Source organism: Acinonyx jubatus, chromosome E2 (genome assembly GCF_027475565.1).
Source record: "Acinonyx jubatus isolate Ajub_Pintada_27869175 chromosome E2, VMU_Ajub_asm_v1.0, whole genome shotgun sequence".
Lineage (NCBI taxonomy): Eukaryota > Metazoa > Chordata > Mammalia > Carnivora > Felidae > Acinonyx > Acinonyx jubatus.
The window spans coordinates 43426285-43445662 of record NC_069396.1 but is presented as its reverse complement, the minus strand read 5'-3'; the positions used below and the strand labels follow the sequence as shown (position 1 = coordinate 43445662).

At 47.7% G+C, this 19378-nt stretch overlaps 2 protein-coding genes across 3 annotated transcripts; both read right to left on the bottom strand.

Annotated features, from left to right (window-relative positions):
• Positions 1-4873: 4873 nt before the first annotated feature.
• LOC106974716 (cytochrome c oxidase subunit 6B1) lies at positions 4874-13367 on the bottom strand. 2 transcript variants are annotated; one of them, XM_015072023.2, is made up of 4 exons: positions 13219-13367; positions 11240-11356; positions 10192-10292; positions 4874-5218 (listed from the first exon to the last, which is right to left on the bottom strand). In XM_015072023.2, exons 2-4 carry the CDS (start codon positions 11343-11345, stop codon positions 5165-5167), a joined length of 261 nt encoding a protein of 86 aa, XP_014927509.1. In that variant the 5' UTR covers positions 11346-11356; positions 13219-13367; the 3' UTR covers positions 4874-5164. The 2 variants fall into 2 exon arrangements, with proteins under 2 accessions (XP_014927509.1, XP_014927510.1); XM_015072024.3 differs by having other exon boundaries at positions 13140-13274.
• A 1671-nt stretch (positions 13368-15038) lies between these two features.
• Positions 15039-18077, bottom strand: ETV2 (ETS variant transcription factor 2). Its single transcript, XM_027044825.2, has 7 exons — positions 17699-18077; positions 17369-17458; positions 17161-17274; positions 16842-16901; positions 16118-16597; positions 15516-15628; positions 15039-15257 (listed from the first exon to the last, which is right to left on the bottom strand). The coding sequence occupies exons 2-7, from the start codon at positions 17436-17438 to the stop codon at positions 15057-15059; spliced, it is 1038 nt and encodes a 345-aa protein (XP_026900626.1). The 5' UTR covers positions 17439-17458; positions 17699-18077; the 3' UTR covers positions 15039-15056.
• Between the last annotated feature and the right edge of the window lie 1301 nt (positions 18078-19378).

Here is a 19378-nt window from a genome sequence, read left to right as displayed (position 1 = left end):
CGAGCCTGCTTTGGGTGAGCCCTGCTTCTCTAGATCTCCCTCTCTCTCAAAAAAAAGTAATTACGTAAGGTGATGGATGTATTAACCAACCTTATTATGGTAATCATTTTGTAATACGTACATGAATCAAATCATTATGTTGTACAGCATAAACTTACACAATATGTAAAGCTGGGGGAAAAAAGGTTACCTGGGCTCAACTTCACTTAGAGTTCGGGGTGTCCAATTCGTTCTGGCAGTGAAAGCCCCTAAGATTGGGAGTATGGGGGAGTGGCAGTAAGTATTGAGGTATTTTCCGCTTGAGGTATTTTCCAAGCACTGTCCTGGACACCCCTACCCTGGCTCCAGCTTTATGCCGTGTAGCAGCCATGGGAATGGTGGGCTCTTGCTCCTGGAGCAGTTGTAATAGCATGTTCATGGCACCAGTAGGCACTGCCTGATTCCTCAACTCCTCAATTATAGGAGGGGTAGCTGGGCCCTGTAGCATGCCTGTGCTTGAGTATTTTTTTTTTAATTTTTTAAAAATGTTTTATTCATTTTCTGAGAGAGAGAGAGAGAGAGAGCGAGAGAGCGCGTGCAATCAGGGTAGGGACAGAGAGAGAAAGGGAGACACAGAAACTGAAGCAGGCTCACCAGCCCGGAGCCTGATGTGGGGCTCAAACTCACGAACCGTGAGATCATGATCTGAGCCATAGTCAGACATATAACTGACTGAGCTACCCAGGCGCCCCTTGAGTATTTTCTTGAGAGTCATTTCTGGAAACCCAGGCTAGAGCCCGCTTCTCCTGGTCTTCCAACTGCTAAGGAGTTTTGATCCAATTTTAAGCATTTTTGGAAACCATAAATATGTCAGTATTCAGTATACTCAGGAAGTATCTCTAAAAAAGAAAAGCTTAAAACACAACCTCAGTATTGTCATCACACCTAAAAAATTAACAATAACAGAATAAAATATTCAGTCAGTATTCAAATTTCCAACAGTCTCATAAATGTCATTAAAAATGTTTGGGGTGCCTGACTGGCTCAGTTGGTGGAGCCTGTGACTCTTGATCTTGGGATTGTGAATTCAAGCCCCATGGTGGGTATAGAAATTACTTAAAAATAAGAAATATTGGAGCACCTGAGTGGCTCGGTCGTTTGAGCATCCGACTTTAGCTCAGGTTCCTGAGCCCCACTTCGGGCTCTCTGCTGTCAACGCAGAGCCAACTTCAGATGCTGTCCTCTGCACCTCCCCATTCATGCTCTCAAAAATAAACATAAAAAAACAACAACAAAACTGTAAAATGTAGGCTCGTGTTGAGTTAAATATAATGAAATAAGGGTGCGATACTATATCCAAATTCCTCATATTAAGTCTCTTTCTACTTAATATGCTTTGGGAGGTTTCGGTTTTCTGCACTGAACCCTCTCCTGTACAGACACATGAAAAGGAAATCCACAGCCACATCAACTGGCAGGAGGCTGGAAGTGTCAGTTTCCTCACTTGTATAGTAGGGGTCATAATACAATTTTTAGCTCGAGTTGTTAGGCCAGAGATAAGGCAGGTAAGGTGCTCAGCATGGTAGCTTCAGAGTCGTTTTATAGCCTGCAGCTCTACGGAAGGGTGAGGAAGAAAGTCCTATGCTGAATGGAAACAAGGGAGGTGGATGAGAAATGGTCTTGTAGCAGTCTCCTGCAAGAGACGGAGGTGGGGGCGGGGGGGGGGGGCGCCTGTGTGGCCATCAGTTGAGCATCCACCTTCGGCTCAGGTCATGATCTCATGGTTCATGGTTCAAACTCCACATTGGGCTCTGTGCTGACAGCTCAGAGCCTGGAGCCTGCTTCAGATTTTGTGTCTCCCTCTCTCTGCCCCTCCCCTGCTTGCACTCTCTCTCTCTCTCTCAGAAATAAACATTAAAAAAGAGACGGAAGTGGATGAGAAACTGCCTCACGGCAGCTCTTCACAAGACCACTCATCTTCGTTTCCGGAGTCAGCAGGCCTTCTGCCAAAGTTCAGGTCAGATCACAGTTAAGTTTTCCCTGTGTGGCTTACGTGGAGATGTGCAAGGTTGTGGAGGTGCCATGGCAGAACCATTCATCACAGCACCACCCAACAGGTCATCTGCCTGTGACGAAAAGGGATAACATCTTTCTGGAGGAGACACCTGGTGGCCATCACCATTCCCAGGGATTAGACTTGACCGGCACTATTGGGGCGACATGGCACCAAGTACCTCCTGACGGGAAGCAAGAAGTCAGATACATAGGAAGGATTCTTGTAAAAAGTACTTAACCTGCACCTAATCAGGCCTTTAGAGCAAACTTCCAGTTTGTAAGATCTCCAGAAGATGGCAGCAGAAGTTAATTGACACCATGAGAAAACAATTAGGCAAATCCAGAGTGGGGGACATTCTACAAGACAGCCGGCCTGGCCTCTTAAAAAAAAGTCCCGTCTTATAAAACTGGGTGGGGTGCAGCAGGGAGGCTACTGTAGAATTTAAAAAGACATTAGAGACCTAAAAAACCAACGTAGAATTTGAACTTTCATTGGATCCTGGAACAAAACACAAACAACAGTATAGAAGACTTTTGGGGTACAATTTGGGAAATCGGAATATCAGACATTAGAGAATTAATGTTAGTTTTTCTTACAAGTGATAATGGTATGAAGGAACGTGTCATTTTTCAGAGATACATACTTAAGTGCTTAGGACTGAAGTGTCAATATGTTTGGAAATTAGTTACTCTTGAACCAAGATGTATTTGAATTGCAAAGGTCCACTTACAAGCAGATTTACATATACATGCAGTACTGTAAATGTATTTTCTCTTTCTTATGGTTTTTAAATAACATTTTCCTCTCTCTAGCTTACTTTATTGTAAGGATAGTATATAATACATAGAACATAGAAAATAATCGAGTGTTAATCGACTATTTCTGTTATCAAAAAGGCTTCCAGTCAGTAATAGGCTATTAGTAGCTAGGTTTGTGGGAAGTCAAAAGTCATAGATTTTTTTTTTTTAATACATGGATTGTCGGCATTCCTAACCCTTACCTTGCTCGAGGGCCTACTGTACTTTTATTAAAAAAAATTTTTTTAATGTTTATTCATTTTTGAGAGAGAGCGTGAGTGGAGGAGGGGTAAAGAAAGAGAGAGGGAGACACAGAACCTGAAGCAGGCTCCAGGCTCTGAGCTGTCAGCAGAGCCTGATGTGGGGCTCTAAACCATGAACCGTGAGATCATGACCTGAGCTAAAGTCGGACGTTTGACTGAGCCATCCAGGCACTCTTCCAACTGCACTTTTCATTGGTTCAGTAAAAAGAATATGTAGACACAAAGTAAATATGACACAATATTAACAATTGTTAAATTTAAGCGGTGGGTATGATAGCAATTATACGGATGTCCACTTTTTCTGTATGCTTGAAATTTTTCATAATAAAGTATTTAAAGAGGGAATACATATTCTAAAAAATCCCTGCGCTCATGGAAATTACATTCCAGTGTGTGTGGGAGGGGGGAAATTATCAAGGATGAATTAAGTAAAACAGGGAATGTTAGTGGTTAAGTGCTTACGAAACAAAAGGAGTCAAGGGCTGCAAACGTTGTGTATGGGGGTTGAAACTGTAGGTCAAGAGATCAAGGGAGGGCCCAAGTTCTATGTGAGGAAGACCTGGTGGATACGTGGTGGAAAGGCATTCCAGGCAGGGCAAACAGCAACGTCAAAGGCCTTGAGGTTGGAGCCAGCCTGGCATATGCTGACACTTCTGGTTTGCTCACAGTTCCTGTCACACTGAGAAGGCCAGCTTGGCAGGAACTGCAGGAGCAAACAAGAAGTGGATCAGAGAGGAAATAGAACCAGATCAAAGCTTCACCAAATCAAGTATATATATTTATATATACACATATAAATACTTCTAGATGTGTGGGCAGTCTCTGGAAGAATGCATCGGAAACTGCTGATGGCAGTTGCCTCCAGACAGAATTGGGCATCTGGGGTCAGAGTGAGTCCTACATCTGGACTTTTCTCTGGACATCCTGATTCACTTGAAATTCTCACCATGTTTAAGTTCTTTCTTATTTCCAACACATGACATAAGCTACAGTTCCTCAAAGTCCCTGGGCATAGATGAGGATCCTCTGTTTAGAGCCTCTCCTCCTCGTAGGCAGCCATTTCAGAAGACCCCTCCCTAGGCCATTTTCCCTCAATGCAAGAATCCTCTCTTTGCTTGCCCGAATATGCTTCAGATAAGTCTGTCTCTCAACCACTTGAGTGGTCTTGAGGAAACACCAATTCAGCCACAACCTGGTCCTCTAAGCGAGTCAACTGTCTCAGGAGATCCCTGCTGACAAATCTGGTGGGTGATATTCTGGACTATTGTGTGGCAATTCCTTTGGAGGCAGCAAGAAAAAATGTTCATCTGGCCTGCTTAAAACGACCTCCAATCATCACCACGATCAACATGAAAAAGGAGGACCAAAACAGAGGGAGAAATTCCACACTGTGAAGAAAACTGATCAGACGATATTAAAAGTGTACCGTTAATATCTTAGATGTAATTCATGGCAGTGTAATCATGTGTAAAATAAATCTGCATCTCTAAGAGATACATATACTTATCTCTGGATAAATCCCCAGGATTTGCTTTAAAATCACCTAGGGGGGAGGGGAATAATTAGAGATGAAACTGATTGGTATTCTGTTGATAACTGTTAAAACTAGGTGATGGGTACACACAAGTTTTTATTATACTGTTTTCACATGATTCAAAAATTACATAAAAAAACGTTTCTTGTAATTATATAGATAACAAAGGAATAATCAGATAAATTTTAGCATGTATAGGGGCTCGAGGCTATTTTGTATAATCAACTCACTCTACTGTCTGGTATAGAGAAGGCAGTCAGTTTAATAACAGAACATAAAACAAAACAAAACAAAACAGAAAAAAAACAATCACCCTGAAGCCCCTCTTACTGGTCAAGGTACTAATTCTACCCCAGCTTCTTGCCTGATCATCCAGCTCTTTCACACATACACAGTCTTACACTTTTCCAATGAGTATTTATTATTAGTTAAGCCATGCTTCAGGATCCCAGGGTGGGGATCACCATGTACCCAGGTCCCCCTTCACTGCCCTAGGAGAAGGATGGAGTACGGAGGAGAGGTGGGTGGAGCCAGTTCAGATCTTCCCAGGAAACGTGCCTTCCGCCCGGCGATCATCCCAGGCTGCCACCTGTGGAAACACAGCCAATGTTACTCCCTTCCCCTGTGGGGAAACCAGATGAGTGACCTTGGTCTTCCTCACTTTGCTCACCTGCTCAGTCGTCAACAAGTAAGCCCAGTACTGCCACTATTTCAGGAGTGAGGGTTGGAGGGGGGCGAGTAACATGCAGAAAAATCCCACATTCACTGCAGGGCTGTCCCTGGGGAGATGTGTGACTGTAAAGAGGTTCAAGAGTACGGCTGTGCCGTATTTCAGGAACCCCAGAGTTAACACTCAGTGATGGTTGTCAGAATACAGGAAAGAACACTAGGCAGCTGCGAGACAAAAAAGAGGCTCATCTATGCCCTGGCACGAGTGGATCTCCCAAGTGCAAAAAGGTGCAAAACTGAATACAGAGTGTGATCCTGCTGATCAGAGATGTACGCATATAGGCATATAAAAAATAACAGAAAGGCCCGTATCAAACTGTTAACACTCCCTAGAAGAAACACTCTGCAACCTGTGGACCTTCCTACAGGCGGTCAGAAGCACAACCACTGATATACACACACCCTCACACTCACATATATATGCCATATATTAGAGGCAGTGGACCAAAGCACGGATAATAAGGAAGACTGAATCAGAATTCCTAGCTGTGATACCTCGGGCAAATTACTTAATCTTTCAGGGCCTGTTTTGTTGTTTTTTTTTTTTTAATTTTTATTTTGAGAAAGAGAGAGAGAACACACAAGGTGGGGAGGGAGGCAGAGGGAGAGAGAAAGAATCTTAAGCAGGCTCCACGCCCAGCACAGAACTGGACACTGGGTTTGAACTCACGAAATCATGAGATCATGACCTGAGCCAAAATCAAGACCTGGGTGCGCGACAGACTGAGCCACCCAGGCACCCTCAGGGGCTCAGTTTTTAATTGTATAAAATGAGGACAGTGAGGGGCACCTGAGTGGCTCAGTCGGGTAAGCGTCTGACTTCAGCTCAGGTCATGATCTCATGGTTTGTGGGTTCAAGCCCTGCACTAGGCTCTGTGCTGACAGCAAGGAGCCTGGAGCCTGCTTCGGATTCTGTGTCTCCCTCTCTCTGCCCCTCCCCTGCTCGCGCTGTCTCCAAAGAATAAATAAAACATTAAAAAAAAATGAGGATAGCGATAACAGTATCCATCTCATCCTGTTTTTCAGCACGTTTGCCCTTAGAGGATATCAAGTGCTTACAAATGAGCTCGCTCATAGTTAAGTGATGTGTATTTTATTTACATACTTACACACCATGTATCATGAATACTCTGTACTTTAAAAAACATACAGACAAACTGGGCCACACTACATATTGTCCTGCAACTTGCTTTTCCCACAAGTCTTAGAGCTCTTTCTGTTTTCTGTCACAAAGATCAAGATAAATGTACCAACATTTACCTAGCTCGGGTTGTTTCTGAATTACAAACAACTCTGCAATGAAGATCCTCACACAGGAGCATCTTTGTAGGTCTAGATGTAAAACTGCCACGTGTATGTTTTTTTCCATTTTGAAAGATCCTGCCAAACTGACCTCAAAAGAGACTGTACCAATTTATAGAACAACATTTAGCACTGTCCATCTTTATAATTCTTGCACCAGAATGCAAGGTAAAAACAAACTTCTCTCTGTTGTTTTAAGCTGTGTTTTCCTGATGACTTGAGTGGAGATGGACATCTTTTCAGGTCAACGCTCACCTGGATTCCCTCATACTGGACTTGTACTGTCCACAGTCCACAGGACTCTATGAGTGAACTTCTCAGTCGCTGGGATTGACCCTCTCTCCATCTCTCTCTTTTTAAAAAATGTTTATTTTTGAGAGACAGAGATAGAGCTCGAGTGGGCAAGGGGCAGAGAGAGAGAGGGAGACACAGAATCCGAAGCAGGCTCTAGGCTCTGCACTGTCAGCACAGAGCCCGATGCAGGGCTCGAGCCCAGGAACCATGAGATCATGACTTGAGTCAAAGTTGAATGCTTAACCAACTGAGTCATCCAGGCGCCCCTCTCCATTTCCTTTTTTTTTTTTAATTTTATTATATTTTTTAAAAATTTACATCCAAATTAGTTATCATATGAAACAATGATTTCAGGAGTAGATTCCTTAATGCCCCTTACCCTCCTCTCCATCTCTTTTTAAAGGATCAGGTTGGTCTGATAACTTGGAAATTTCACTTTGACCAATAATCCCACTTCATGGAAAGGAAACGAAGGGAACCATTCAAATAGAGGAGAAAACATTTCCTGGAATGGAAATGTACACTGAAGTATCACTATTTTATAGTGAAAAGATGTGAATCCAGCTAAAAGGGAAGGAAATATTTTATAACTATTAAGATGATGGCTGCCCAATAAGTGAGCAGATTGTACTGACATGGAAGTAGGTACACAATGCATGTTAAGTAAAAAAAGCAAAGCACAAAACAGTGTCACGAGTATGACCCACATTAGTATTAAAAAGTACATAACCACGTATCTACACATACACACACATTAGCACACAGAAAAGGAAGTAAAAGATTTGTGCCAAATGACTAAGGAAAGTTAACTTTAGGATCAGAAGGGAATGGCTCGGGGGCTTTCACTTTCTACATTACATAAATCTCCTGTTTTGAAGATTCCACAAAAGTCAGTGCTATTTTTTCATAGAGAAACTCAAGATTTTTTAACCTGGAAAATAAAACGTGGTTGGAAAAAATGTTTTAAATGCCCTTCCAAAATACACATACTGGGATTAGAGACTAATTGAAAATAATACACAGGAAACACCTGGAAATGCGACAGTATTATTAGGGAGGTCAGGAGGATGGGGAACATTTTTCTGCCCTTTCTCTATTTTTTAAGTTTTTGTGAAGTGGTTATATTTTTCATAAAAAACAAAACAGGGGTGCCTGGGAGGCTCAGTTGGTTAAGTGTCCGACTTCAGCTCAGGTCATGATCTCACAGGTCATGAGTTTGAGCCCCTCGTCGGGCTCTGTGCTGAGAGCTCGTAACCTGGAGGCTACTTCAGATTCTGGGTCTCCCTCTCTCTCTGACCCTCCCTGGCTCATGCTCTGTCTCTGTCTCAAAAATGAATAAACATGAAAAAAAATGTTAACAACAACAACAACAGCAATAACAAAACACTTGTTTTTACTTCACCAAGTTTTTAAAATAAAGAAGCCAGGGCAGCCAGGTTTAGAAGGGACTTGGCAGAATATCTTTATATTCAGCCCTCACAGGGCAGACACAGCAGGCACCTGAGGGTAGGAACCACACAATCTGCTGCTCCCAAGGTAAGGGCAGGCCCAGGTCCTGGAGACTGGGGCGGAGGGCAGCACTGGGACCGGAAGCATGCTTCCCAGGCCTCTGTCCAGCATGCACCCAATGGAGGCTCTGAGGCTGGAGGAGGGATGTTATGAATTCACAACATCACGCTACCCAAGATCACCCAGCGACAAGGAGAAATCCTGGAAGGGCACAGGGCACTCAAAGACACATGAGACACTGTGGGCAGAGAGGTGGGAGGAGAGCTAAGCAAGCTGAGGAAGACTGCATTAAGGCAATCTGTTCTCAAGAAATAAGCCCCAAAGAAGTCCATCAAGGATGTTTCATATCTACTGAAAAATGAGAACATAATCTCCATCAAAAGGGAATCGGTTAAATAAAAGCATCTGAAAGTTACTAAAACCTAAAACGGCAGATCTGTATGCATTATTATAAAAAAAGGCTTCAAGACACACTGAGAAGTCAAAGCAATTTGAAGACTACGTCGTGTGACTCATCCATACAGAGGCTCCACAGGAAAAAGGGAACGAGTTAACACTAGTTACCTCAGGGAAGGAGCACTGGGGAGCACAAGATGGCTTCTACTTTTTATTTTCCTGTACTGCTCACAGTTGGCTTTTTTTTTTTATTATTATTTTTTTTAACGTTTATTTATTTTTGAGACAGAGAGAGACAGAGCATGAACGGGGGAGGGTCAGAGAGAGAGGGAGACAAAGAATCTGAAACAGGCTCCAGGCTCTCAGCAGTCAGCACAGAGCCCGACGTGGGGCTCGAACTCACATACTGCGAGATCATGACCTGAGCCGAAGTCGGACGCTCAACCGACTGAGCCACCCAGGCACCCTGGCTTTTTTTTTTTTTTTAATAACCACTATGACTTTTGTACTACCATATTTTGATCCTAAAACACAAGGTTTTTGCATTTTACATCTCTGAAATTAGAATTAATTGCATTCCTTTCTGGCATTTTAAAAAAAGATTTCTCAATGTTTTTTGCAGTCAAGAGGATCTTTGATTTGAGGAAATAGTACAATGTTAAACATAAGTATTTGGGAGGTGGGGGGCTCAATCAGAAGGACTTGGGCCCCTAAAGATAAATTCTTTATTTAAAGTGTGTGACAGAGTATTAAATAGTGACAAAAGGTCTGGTCAATCAGGGCTAGCCAGATTGCCTTACTGTGTCCGCATCTTCTAGAGAAGCACACGGAAGTAGGTAGGGGTAAAAAGACATGTTTGAGATTTCCTTCAGAACACTACAGCAAAGAAAAGGGGACAGAAGAAGGGAATGTGGAAAAGTCTTGAAAATACTCAATTTGGGGAGTGGGTATAAGTGGAAGGTCACTGAATTATTCTCTCTACTTTTATGTATAATTTGAATGTGTTCATAATAACAAGGCACAGAAATGCACAAGATGGCGAGCCCCACAGGGACAGGGAGCCGGCCATACGCATATTTGTGGGCTGCGTGAGCAAGATGGATGTAGCATGGAGACGGCCCCAGCTGCCCCAGCTGCGAGTCCTGACTGGCTGAGAGTATCATTAAAAAGAGAGAAGGAGGGCAATTCCACAAAGCAAAGGCCAAGTCCTATGGACAGTGCGATGCCCTGTGATTCCTCTGCCTCTCACAGATGAGCCCCCACCGAGTTACTACACTCCCTTCTGCTAAGACCCCATCCAGCGTTCCAAGGGCCCCAGCAGGCAGTACATACCCAGGATATGGGGCAGAGGGACTTGTACACACGCCGGTACCATTCACACACGGAGACATCACCCCCTTTAGCAGTCATCGCCTTCTCACAGCGGTGGAAGTCTGTGAAGAAAGGGGCTCAGGTTCAGCCCAGACCAAGAACTGGAACACATTTTTAAAAAATGTTTATTTTTGAGAGAGAGAGAGAGAGAGAGAGAGAGAGAGAGAGAGAACAAGTGGGGGGGGGAGCATGCAGAGAGAGAGAGAGAGAGAGAGAGAGAGACAGAGAGAGAGAGAGAGACAGAGAATCCCAAGCAGGCTCTGCGAGGTCAGTGAAGAGCCCAACTCAGGGCTCCAACTCATAAACTGTGTGATCACGACCTGAGCCAAAATCAAGAGCCCAACACTTAACCAGCTGAGCCACCCAGTTGCCCCTGGAACCCATTTTTGATCAAAACTCAGAGAAATATTTTTCACTTCACAGCAATTATGCGCGCGCGCGCGCACACACACACACACTTTTGACAAAGAATGTACATTCCTACAAATGTGCTGAAAAAGGCTAGACATGCCTCGCCAAATTGATCTCATGGCCCCTAGAGAACTACTGTTTGACCTGAAAATTCTGGGGTCAGGAATGAGGAGGTAACATGAGGGACATGTGCAGGGACTACGGAAGTCCAAAACCAGGGCAGGGAAGCTCAGAATGCTGGCCAGTATCTAATTTTTTATCCAGGTTATAGTTACACAGGGGAATCACTTTAGTATTATTCATTTAGGTGTACATTATGCTTTACATATTTCCATGTTACATCTGTCACATATACACACAAATAGTCTTCAAAAAAAAAAAAAATCATTATAGGAACCAAAGTTTGTGATCCTGACCTAGATCCTGGAACTTGAACACAGCTGTGATGAGGGGCATGGGCCCTGCAAGGTGGGATGCCCACAACAACAAAAAAAGAGGCCTGGGATGTACAGATCCGGTAGGAGACAACAGATAAGTGACATGAGGTGAGGGACCAGGAAAAGGTCTGCATCCCCTCCCACGTCTACACCCTGCTTACCCAGGTAGTTCTGCCAGCAGTTCCTGGTCTGGTTCTGGTTGGGGAAGCGGCTGTCAAAAGGGGCAGTCTGGTAGTTCTTGATTTTGGTCTTGATGTCTTCTGCCATGGTGCTGAGTCCTGGAGGCATAGGCAGTGGAGGTTGGCAAAAGTTCTAAGACCTGGGCATGGGGAGGTCAGCCCACCCAGACACAGAATAATGGGGTAGGTTAGGTGTGAATCAGCCACCACCTTCTACCTCCCAGCATATACAAACAGAGGTAAAGCGTGGGGCAAATCCACACATCTAAGTGTGGAAGTCACAGCAGGGCTTGGCAGGGCGGGGGGATGGGACTCCTTAGCAAAATCGGGCCTTATTCGTCCCAAAATAACACTGGCTAACATTCACCGAGTACTCAGTATAGGCCAAGCACTGTTCTACACACTTTACTCCTGCAGCCACTCTAAAAGGTAGGAACTATTACTTATTACTATCACTGTTTCACAAATAAGGGACAGGGTATCCAAGTGACTTCCCAAGGTCACACAAGTGGAGGAGCCACACTCCATCACTGACAGATCTACACTGTAGAGGTTCTTAATCTCCTTGGTACCATGAACTCCTCAGGGATCTAATGAACCCTTTCTCAGAATATTTTTTAATGCATTAAAAGATTGCATAGGACGATAAAGAAAACCAGTTGTATGTAGCAGAGGATTTATTAACTACCACAATTCTGAAGTAGTCACGAGTGAAGATGTATTCTGTGACATCCGCAACCATAATGTGATATAAGATGACCTGTGATTTTGATTGCTGACAAAGCGACAGATGATGCTAATATTACCAAGATTGATGCCTCCATTCTTAAAAGGAAATGCTACATTTAAATTAGAGATTAAGAAGAATAAAGGGGTGCCTGGATGGCTCAGTCTGTTAAGCCTCCAGCTCTTGATTTCAGCTCAGTTTGTATCTCATAGTTGGTGAGTTGGAACCCCGCATCAGGCTCTGTGCTGACACTCGAGGAGCCTGCTTAGGACTCTCTGTCTCCCTCTCTGCCCCTCCCCGCTCGCTTCTCTCAAAAATAAACAAACAGTTAAAAAGAAAGAAATTTTAAAAAAGGTTAGGAAAAATACCTATGTAATTTTCCCCCCTTCAAGTACTAGCACACCTTGCATTCTATGGACTTTGCAGACTGAGAATCAAAAAGCTCTGCTGTATCTCTTATGAGGTGACACACAGTTTTCTCCATGGAATGTGAAACTGCCTCTATTCCAGAGAATTCAAAGAGTAATGGGGTTACAAAGGCCCATGTAAATTCAAGGGACCCAAGGTAGTGAGCAGGCCAGTGTTAAATTCAAGGGACCCAAGGTAGTGGTGGGGATCTGGGGCACCACAGTAGAATCTTTGGGGGGAAAGGGTAGAGGCGCATGGGGAGGAGACGTAGAATACCAGCGCTGGGACACAGAAGAAGAGTTGTTCTGAAGTGTTGTTTTGGGGGGAGACCTGGGAGGGAGGGTGGTTCAGGAATGACTCTTAGGCCCTCTAACAGTCAAGAGGGAGGAGGAACCAGAAACCTGGGTGCAAGGCCAGGCCGCGGCCCGGGCAAGCCACGGGAGCCACGTCTGCCTACGGCCTGCTGATTGAGGGCACTACCGTCCTAACTACGGAATCCAAACCCCGGTCGCCGGCTAAGTAGCTTAATATCGCTGATCCTCAGTTGCTTCACTGTCAAAAAGGGATAATTGCGGGCCTTTCCTCATAGGGCTGGAGTGAAGATTAAATGAATTAATAAAGTCGCGTGAAACGTTACCTGGCATTAATTAAGGAAGACCGAAATAATCGTTAGCTACGAATACTAACAGAACAGGACCCTAGGGACCAGGGGGGGGTGGGGCCAGACGCCGCGGGCCGGAAACTCACTTCGTCCTCGGGGAAACGAGGGTCCGGTTCCTCAGTTCCCCAGGATAGGGTCCCAGCTTCCCAAGCCCTGGACACTCACCTAAAGACACCCCCGAAGCACCTCGCAGCTCAATGTGACCCTCAGCAAAGACGCCAGAGTCGGACCGGAAGCGGAATTGAGGCCGGCCGGAAGCAGGCTTGTGTGAGAGTTTTCCGCGGGGCTAGAACGCCCGCGGAAAAGCCGTCTCTGGAGCCATTAAGGCCATGCCCATCCGGGAGAACTCCGAAATCCTATTGGGCTGAATGCCTGTTGATCATAACTTCCGGCCCAACCGTGAGCTAGCGTGCGCATTTCAAAGGTCCGACCTGGGGCTTGAGATGCCTGGTTACAGTTTCTCATCTCTTGTTTTTACCTAGGGAAAGGAGTTTCGAGTCCTGGGACTATCTGTAGAGTGGGCCGAGGGAAAAGTATCCCAGCGGAAGTATCCTTATTCATGCAGGTATTGCTTGTTTAACGCTTACCCAGTGCCAGGTACTTCGATAAGGGTTGGGGATGCATCACTGAACAAACACGAGTCCCTACCCTCTTCATGATTATTACGGGATCAATTGTTAGGGGTTTGAAATCGAACCAGTCTTTCTCCCAGGGTCATTTGTCATACTGTGAGGAATATCCAGACTTCCACCTCCCTGTTCATTACCGTCTTTCCCCAAACTCCAGAAGGCACAAATTAACACAGATTTGGGTGCCTGAAGGCTCAAACCAAAGTCCTGCATCACAGAGAGGAGGGGTTAAGAACATAAAAGCTTGGGTCTGGCAGAAATTAGTCCATCTTGGAAAGTGACACATCTATTCTAGTCACAGAGGTATCCCTGACTCTCTCTGACACCTCACAGCTAGCTGATCAAGAAATCTTGTCTTTGCCTGAAGCAATATATCCAGAATCTTCGACATCTGGTTCAAGCCACAGGCACAGCCAGCCTAGGCTATAGAAGCAGCCCACACCCTAGCCTCCTGGTTTTCCCACTGCCCTCCACAATCATCCACTCAGCCAGAGAGGCCCTGTTAACACCTCAGTCATCACTTCCCTTTGGCTTAGAACCCTCCCATTGGGTCTTGTCTGACTCTTTCAGTCGAAAGCCAAAGTCCTTATAAATGACCTACACAGTTTGGTCCCTCTTATACCCTCATTTCTTATCCTTTTCTCTTTATTCCCACTGCTCCAGCCATACTGGCCTCTTCCTGTTTAAACACGCAGTCTGGCTTCCCTCTAAGGGCCTTTTGTATTTGCTCTCCCCTTGGCCTGGAATGCTTTTTGTGAAGCTGGCTCCCTTCCTCACTTCCTTCAGGTCTTTGCTTCAATGTCACCTTCCTGGTGAGTCCTTCTCAGACCAAATATTTAAAATTGTCATTTTGTCAGTCCATAGGAGGACCACTCTTTAGGGACTCAGTGGTTCCCAGAATGGGGTAGGCTCTCCTTGGGATCTAGATCCAAGTTCAACCACCCTCAACTTGGAGTGGTGAGACAGTAGGTGGTTTGGGGGATCTAGCACTAAGTCTAATTACTTAATGGTCCCAAGCACTGGAAGAACACACATAAGTCCTCTTTTGGAGTTTTGAGTCTTCTCTTCAGAAGGGACACAGCAGGTAAACTCAAACGTTAGTGATTGGGTCCGAGTCCCAGCACGGGCAGGCACACAGTAGGCCCTAAAGGGACTGAGTTGATTCCTTTGAATATCCCATCACACAGTGAACACACAAGTAGGTCCCCTAAGGGTCTGGGTGTGTTTTAGTCACCGCGCGTCTTAAGATCACACAGGCCGGGGGTGGGGGTGGGATGTGAGTGTGGTGGTGCACACTTAGGGTCCTTAGTGGGTTTAGTCAGTGTCAGTGGGAAGGACGCAGGCAGCACACACGACTAATCTGACGGGGTATTTTTATTGGGTCGCTCCTCCCGGTCCACCTCCCGCGCAGTCGGTATGGACCAGGCCGGGTACGCGGCCCCCAAAACGGTACGTGTACTTGCGCCCACCGCTCTTGCGCACGATGTCGCGGCGGTAGTAGTAGCGCAGGCCTCGGCTCAGCTTCTCGTAGTTCATGCCGGGCTTCCTCTTGCGCTCACCCCAGAGCCGCGCCACCTAGGACGGAGGCTGGGCTTAGTCTGAGAGTCAGGAGGGAGCCTGGCTAGGCAACAGACGCGCGGGGCGGGGGACGCGGTTTCGGGTACGTTTTGGGCAAGAGTTAGTCCCTTTAACTCCTGCGGGGGTAGAGATGAGTACGAGCTGGGGTGGGGTGGGGGAGGTCAAGTGCTAGGCAAACTGCCTCGGCTAAATTGAACTGAAGGAGACTGGGGCGAGACTGGGGCGGGACTTGGCCGGTCTGGGAAGCTGCCCCACCTCTCTGGGGTCACACAGCTGGAACTCGCGGCTGTTGCCCGTCCAGCGGATGCAGTTGGTACGCTCCCCGTCTCGGAGCAGCTCCAGGAGGAACTGCCACAGCTGAATGGGACCTGCGGAGTGCAGGCAGGTGAACACTCAGGCTTCCTAGCCCCGGACCAAGTCGCTTCGATGACCCATATGTCCGGGCTCCCTCGCCTCGAAGGTCCACGTGTCCGGTTTTCCCAACTCGGGGCCCAGAAGTCCATCCCCTTCGGGCCCAGCGAGTCCGGATCCCTCCACATAAGGATCCCCAGCATCGGCCTCAGGGACCCAGGCAGCCGGGGCCCCCATCTCTGAAACTTAGGAGTTCGGGTGCCACATCTTGGAGACCCAGATATCCAGACCCTCACCTCTTTCCTCTCAACTAATCCAGGAGCCTAGGTCTCTTGCTCCCTGGAAGACTACCAGTGTCTTAGTCCTCTCCTCCCGCAGGACTCACCATCACCACCTCTCTCGGACTCTTAGGTAACAGCCTCGCCCCCTAACTTCCAGTTTCCTGGGTCCCGCCCCTACGCGCCTAGGCCCCGCCTCATTAGATTCCGGTCTTGCGGACCCCTCACCTCGATGGTTACTTTTGGGGTAACAAGCCAAGGTTACGTGGTCCGACTGCTGGCTGGGTTCAGAGGACGTGGTGAGATCTGAAGCCTGGTATCCCTTTGAAGAAGTGGTGCAGTCCGTATGCAGCCCCGAGACCCAGGAGGTGGTAGAGTCTGAGACCGCAGGTCCAACCCACGAAATGGTAGAGTCCGCGTGAGGCTCCCCGCGGAGGTCCTTGCCCCAGTAGGTGGCGCCGTCGAGACCAATAGAACTGTCCCAGTTGGTGGAGCTGGGGGCGGCCTGGACACAAGACCACGAATTGGTCCCTCCCCCGGAGGTGGCACAGTTCTGATCCGCTGTCCCCGCAGAACAGGCGAAGGGGGCGGGGCCCAGGCCGGGAGGGGCGGGACCCGGGGCCTGGGAGAAGCCGTTCCAGTGGTCCGAGCCGTTGCACGTCAAGTCCGTCCAGTCTCCCGACCACGGAAGAGCCTGACGGGCGGGATCTGTGAGGAGCAACAGATCTCAAGTGAGGGGAGCCTAGGTGTCCCGGTCTCTGGCCCGGGGGTTCTTGGAGTCTAAGCTCTAAGCCCTGGGGCCCTGGGCTCCCGGATCTAGGCCATGCCACCTCGAGGACACAGGTGTTTCCCGTCCTAGCCCCGTTCCCCTCAACGATCGAGTAGTTTAAACCTCCAGCTACGGAGGAGGACCCCAGTCCCTTTCTTCTCCCGCCTCTGTGTACACACTCACCCGCCTCCCATGTAGCTTCTGGATGCGTTAACGTGAAGCCCCAGTCCAGCGGTGAGAGCCCTGCGAGGGATAAGAACGGAGTTTAGGGAAGGTGTGAGCAGTGACTAGAGACGTCCCCTCGACCACTCACGCAGCAGTCTTTATTCTTCAGGGAATGAGTTATTACCTCCAGCCCCTACTCACGCATACCTAGAACTCAGGACCCTGGCCTCGTCCTCTTTCAACCTCAGGACTTCAAACCCGCAGCCCTCCCCCCATTTGGCTCCGGAGTCCAGGAACACACCCTTCCTCCCTCAGTCCCAGCAGCCCAGTCTCTCACCTTCCTCAGCTCCCAGGTGTCCCAGCCCAAAACCACCTTTCCAGCGTGTCTCCACTGTCAGCGTGTCCCCTGGGAACGCCAGCTCAGGGAAATAGAAGCCGAGCTCAGCTCCATCTGCAGGCAATGAGGAGGTTAGGGCTGGGTCGGGGTCAGCAGAGACCCCCACCTGTGCACCCTCCCCATACAGTGACTCAGTGCAGCAGCCTACCCAGCCCTGAAAGCCTGTTCCCTGGGGGCACTTCCTGCGGTGAAGCTTCATCCCAGTTCCACAAGTCCATGGATGCTCCTTGTGAATGTTCTGGGCAGGGGAAAAAAGGGGAAGGGGTGAGCTGGTGACACTTAGGGACCTTGGAGTCTGGCTGGAGACTCCCTCAGACCCAGAAGTCCAGGCCTTTTGTTCCCTTCTTCCCCGAGACCCTGGAATCTTGGCCTCCAGTGTCCTTTTTTCTCAGACTAGGAGTAGGGGACCTCAGCCCTCTCCCTCCCTCAGACCCAAGAGTCCAGACCCCCAGACATCCAGTCCCCAGTTCATGCTCACCTCTGGCGGGTTTCTCTGTCCCCAGCCAGGGGTCTCAGCCCCATTTCATACCATGCACCCCCTCCCCTGGGGGCCGGGGCAGGGGGGGAATTTTCCGAGACGTCAGAGCTGGGGGTCGCAGCTGGGTCGAGTTGCAGGGACAGAGGCGGGGCCAAGCGTCGTCCCCCCCCCACCCTCCACCCCTCTCAGGGATGGCCGTCCGCCGCCTCCTGACAGCTCCGGCTATCCTGTTGCGGGGATGGCTTGGACTTGGACAGGAGCTTGGGGAACAGCGGGCTGCGCGAGACCCGGGGTGCGGAGGGGAGTTTACGGGGTGATGGGGGTGGGGCGGGGGACTTGCTGGACAGGTTCTCCGTCTTGGGTCTTGATCCTGCGACATGGGGGGGGGAAGGGGGGAGGGTCTGGGGTCAGTTGGGTTGCGCCAGGCTTATCTACAACAGGAAGGGGGATTTCCGGCCAGACCCCAGGTCGGCCTACGTCACAATCTGCAGGGGGACTGCGTGGGGGGTGGGGAGGAAGGATATGGTTGGGGGAAGCTGACCCAGAATCCCCAACTGGGCAGAGTTCTCCCCTTCGAGGGCTTTGAGGACGACATTCTGGGGCTGTTCTTGAGGAGTGTCAATCATGGTAACAGCATCAACGATACAAATAATGACGACAGTACTTCTAATAGCTAACATTTATTGAGGGCTCATTGCCTGCCACCAACTGTGTCACTGGGTTTTCACTTAATCCTTTTATGAGGTAGGTACTAGTCTTCATTTTATGAAAGGGGAAATTGAAACAGACTTCCTTCTACTTCTCTTCATGTCCAGAATCCATGCCTTTCCATGCTATAATAGTTTGAGACAAATGGGGAAAATTTGAGTATGAACTGAATATAAGATATAGAATTATTCATTTTCTTAGATGTGATCATGGTATTATAACATGAAAGATGTCTCTATAAGGAAATGGACACATATTTAGGGGCGAAGTGTTATGATGTCTGTAACTTACTTCAAATGATTCGGCATCCCCCCCCCCCCCACATATACATATAACATATACATCTATACATGCAATAGTTGGGACATACTTATACTAAAAAACTATTTGTTTATTTGAGCTTCAAATTTAACTAGGTGTCCTGTATTTTTATTTCCTAAATCTGGTAACCCTAAACCCAGGTAGCTTGGCTTCAGAGCCTGTGGTTGTACCCATTATGCTGTATTAGTAAGTGTTTACCATTAAAAATAACCTCCTTAATAATGGGCATTTTTCAATATTCACCCTGCTTGACCATTAATCATTTACCATTCTGAGGGTAGGAGGATGGAGGTGTGAGCACTACTCTTCTGTTGGTGTTACATGAGGAAACTGGGCTTGAAAGGGGAGAGCCACTTCCCAGGGCACATGATGGGTGCGTGGTGTTGGGATTGGCTTCAGCATTGGGTGAGCAAAGAACTCCCAGGCCACTGCTCCACCATCTATCTAACCCAAGGACCTGAAGGGTACCTTAACCTAGTGTTCCCCACCATGCCCCAGGCCTCCTCCCCCTGAAGCTGGTCTCTCTCCTGTGTGTCAGTCTCCATGACTCCCTATTCTAGGTTGGTGTCCCTGGCTCTGGGTCTCTGTTGCACCAGGCTTGATCCAGTGAGGCCTTGTCACCCAGTCTCTCCTGCTGAATCTCAGTCCCTT